The 2,376-nt window shown below is 36.7% G+C and overlaps 1 protein-coding gene across 1 annotated transcript in view; it reads left to right on the plus strand.

Moving 5' to 3' along the window:
- Positions 1 to 2,250, plus strand: part of jak3 (Janus kinase 3 (a protein tyrosine kinase, leukocyte)) — a gene marked incomplete at its 5' end in the record, with an annotated part of 13,105 nt that extends 10,855 nt beyond the window's left edge. Inside the window, 3 exon segments of the mRNA XM_014010791.1 lie at positions 985 to 1,102; positions 1,172 to 1,285; positions 1,429 to 2,250. Coding sequence (XP_013866245.1) covers positions 985 to 1,102; positions 1,172 to 1,285; positions 1,429 to 1,548 — 352 coding nt within the window.
- Positions 2,251 to 2,376: the final 126 nt, after the last annotated feature.

Genomic DNA, 2,376 nt, shown 5'->3' on the forward strand with positions numbered 1-2,376 from the left:
CTATCTATCTATCTATCTATCTATCTATCTATCTATCTATCTATCTATCTATCTATCTATCTATCTATCTATCTATCTATCTATCTATCTATGGAAGCACAAAATATTACAGTAGAAAACCTATCCTAAACTTCCCAAAGCACTTTAAACTTCAATCACTCACAAACACACATTCACACACTGATGGTGGTAAGCTGTATTGTAGCCACAGCTGCACTGGGGCACACTGACAGAGGCAAAGCTGCCATTCGCCGGAGCCACCGGGCCCCCTGACCTCCACCAGCAAAATTTTGTGTAAAACAATGATGTCATAGCCTCACCTCTGAGAGCCCAAAGTTGTCCTCTCCTTTTAGCTCTTAATGCGCAACATTTTGGGCACTGTGCCACGCCTTGTTTTCTATTTTTGATGTAGCGTCACAGCGCCACACACAGGCCTGGCATAGTTACTTCAGTATTTTAGGTCACGTTCTGTGTTTCTGTGTGAGTGCAGACAATTTTCGAAACAACACTGTGTTTAAATAATATTTTCAGAGGTGATGAATAGAACGATTGTTTGAAAGATGATGTTTCTATGATTGTGCAGTGAGGATGATTACAGTTTAACACAAAACTACGGCTTGCACATTTCTTGTATGACACATTGCTAAAGGGGATATGTGCAAAACACATTTTTTTAGCCGTTAAATGCATTTTGTTGTGTACTTGGACCCATCTGGAAGCACCTTGTTTAGATTTAAAAAGACAATAACAAAACAAGGGGGGCTTGTGGAGTTACAATAAGGATGAATTCTGACCAAAGCTCTGCAGTCTTTCTGTGCAGCAGAAAGCACATCCAGATATCGTCTGTATAAAATTCAAAGCCGTTTGTTTTGGTAAAGCTAATATTAAATCCTGATATGTTAAGTGAAAATCAGAGCCTGGTCAAAGTTTTAACGGACACCTTGTTACTTTCATCAAATAAAAACACTTACTGATTAATTGCAGGCTTGCCCCTGAGTCTCTCAACGACTCCAAATTCTCCCACAAAACGGACGTCTGGAGTTTTGGGATCCTTCTTTATGAACTCTTTTCCTACTGCGACAAGAACTTCAGTCCCAAAAGGGTAAGAAAGTCAGCTGTTGTTGCACATTTAAATTGTGTTTAAAATACCGAGAATTGTTGTTTTGTGTAGATCATTTTGGAGGAGCTTGAACACAACTTGCAAGGCATACCCCTTTCAATGCGCCTGGTCCAAATTCTGTCTAGCAACTGGAGGTTACCATCTCCTCCAAACTGTCCATCTAAGGTACGTGTGCTTCAATACACTTTTACCTGAAAGAAAAAGGTTATTTATTTAACTGTCATTTCCCAAAGAAAAGCCTTGTGTTTGTTAATAATTTATTTTGTTACTTGATCTGCTTTTGCATCCTTTTCCCTCGTTAACCACAGGTGTACGGTCTGATGAAGAAATGCTGGGAATACGAGTTTTACGATCGCCCTGATTTCCCCACCCTGGCAGATCAGATTGAAAAGATCATGCAGGACGAAAGAGAGAACCCAAAAGGCTGAGAGGGAACCTTGATTCATCTGATGGTGGCRGAAATGATAAACTATTTACTGTAACATCAGATTTTTTTTAAAGCCAAAGCAGTGTATGCAGAGTTTTTCATTCACTATCAGAAACCATGATCCTATTTTGTGCATGCTCACCATCAATTTGTGCACAAAAACAAAAATAATATGAAGCTGTTTATCAGTTTTCTGGTGTGTCCCTGTCGAGATGGCATTAAATTCGATTGTATACTGAAATTGTTAAAAACTAAGCATAACATTTTAGCATTTTTGTTCATTTTCATCCATTTTATGTTATTTATTTATTTTTTTACCAGTGCTTATTTCCTTCTTAGAAAGTGATACAAAAAAAATCAGAAAGCAGCACATAAAGATTTGTTTACTCAAAGTCTACATTTAACTCCATTACAAAAGGAGGTTACCGGATAAAAAATAAAAGACTGAGTCTTTTGWTTTTATGCTGAGTCATAGCTTCACACTTATGAACAAATATATGCAAATCAGGACAAGAAAAAAAAAAAAAACATGCCAGCCACTTTATTTGGCATTTGGCTGCAGCTGAAATGGCTGCTGACCATATTTGATTACATGAAGCTCAGTACATTGTAAATGTTGTCATAAATTTGCATGCCTCTGTCGCAATAAATATTTGTTCTAATTTTTAAGTTATTTGTTCCAATTTTTATGTAAAATGCTAGAAATGGTTTGTCGCTTTCCCACTTGATGTTTTTGTTTTGACTCTAACCTTAAAGGGATCCATAATTAGTTGTTACATTAAACTTTATTTGATCAACAATTATTTTAACTGTAAAATAAAGACTGTAA

This window comes from Austrofundulus limnaeus, unplaced genomic scaffold (assembly GCF_001266775.1).
Source record: "Austrofundulus limnaeus strain Quisiro unplaced genomic scaffold, Austrofundulus_limnaeus-1.0 Scaffold73, whole genome shotgun sequence".
NCBI classification, from domain to species: domain Eukaryota; kingdom Metazoa; phylum Chordata; class Actinopteri; order Cyprinodontiformes; family Rivulidae; genus Austrofundulus; species Austrofundulus limnaeus.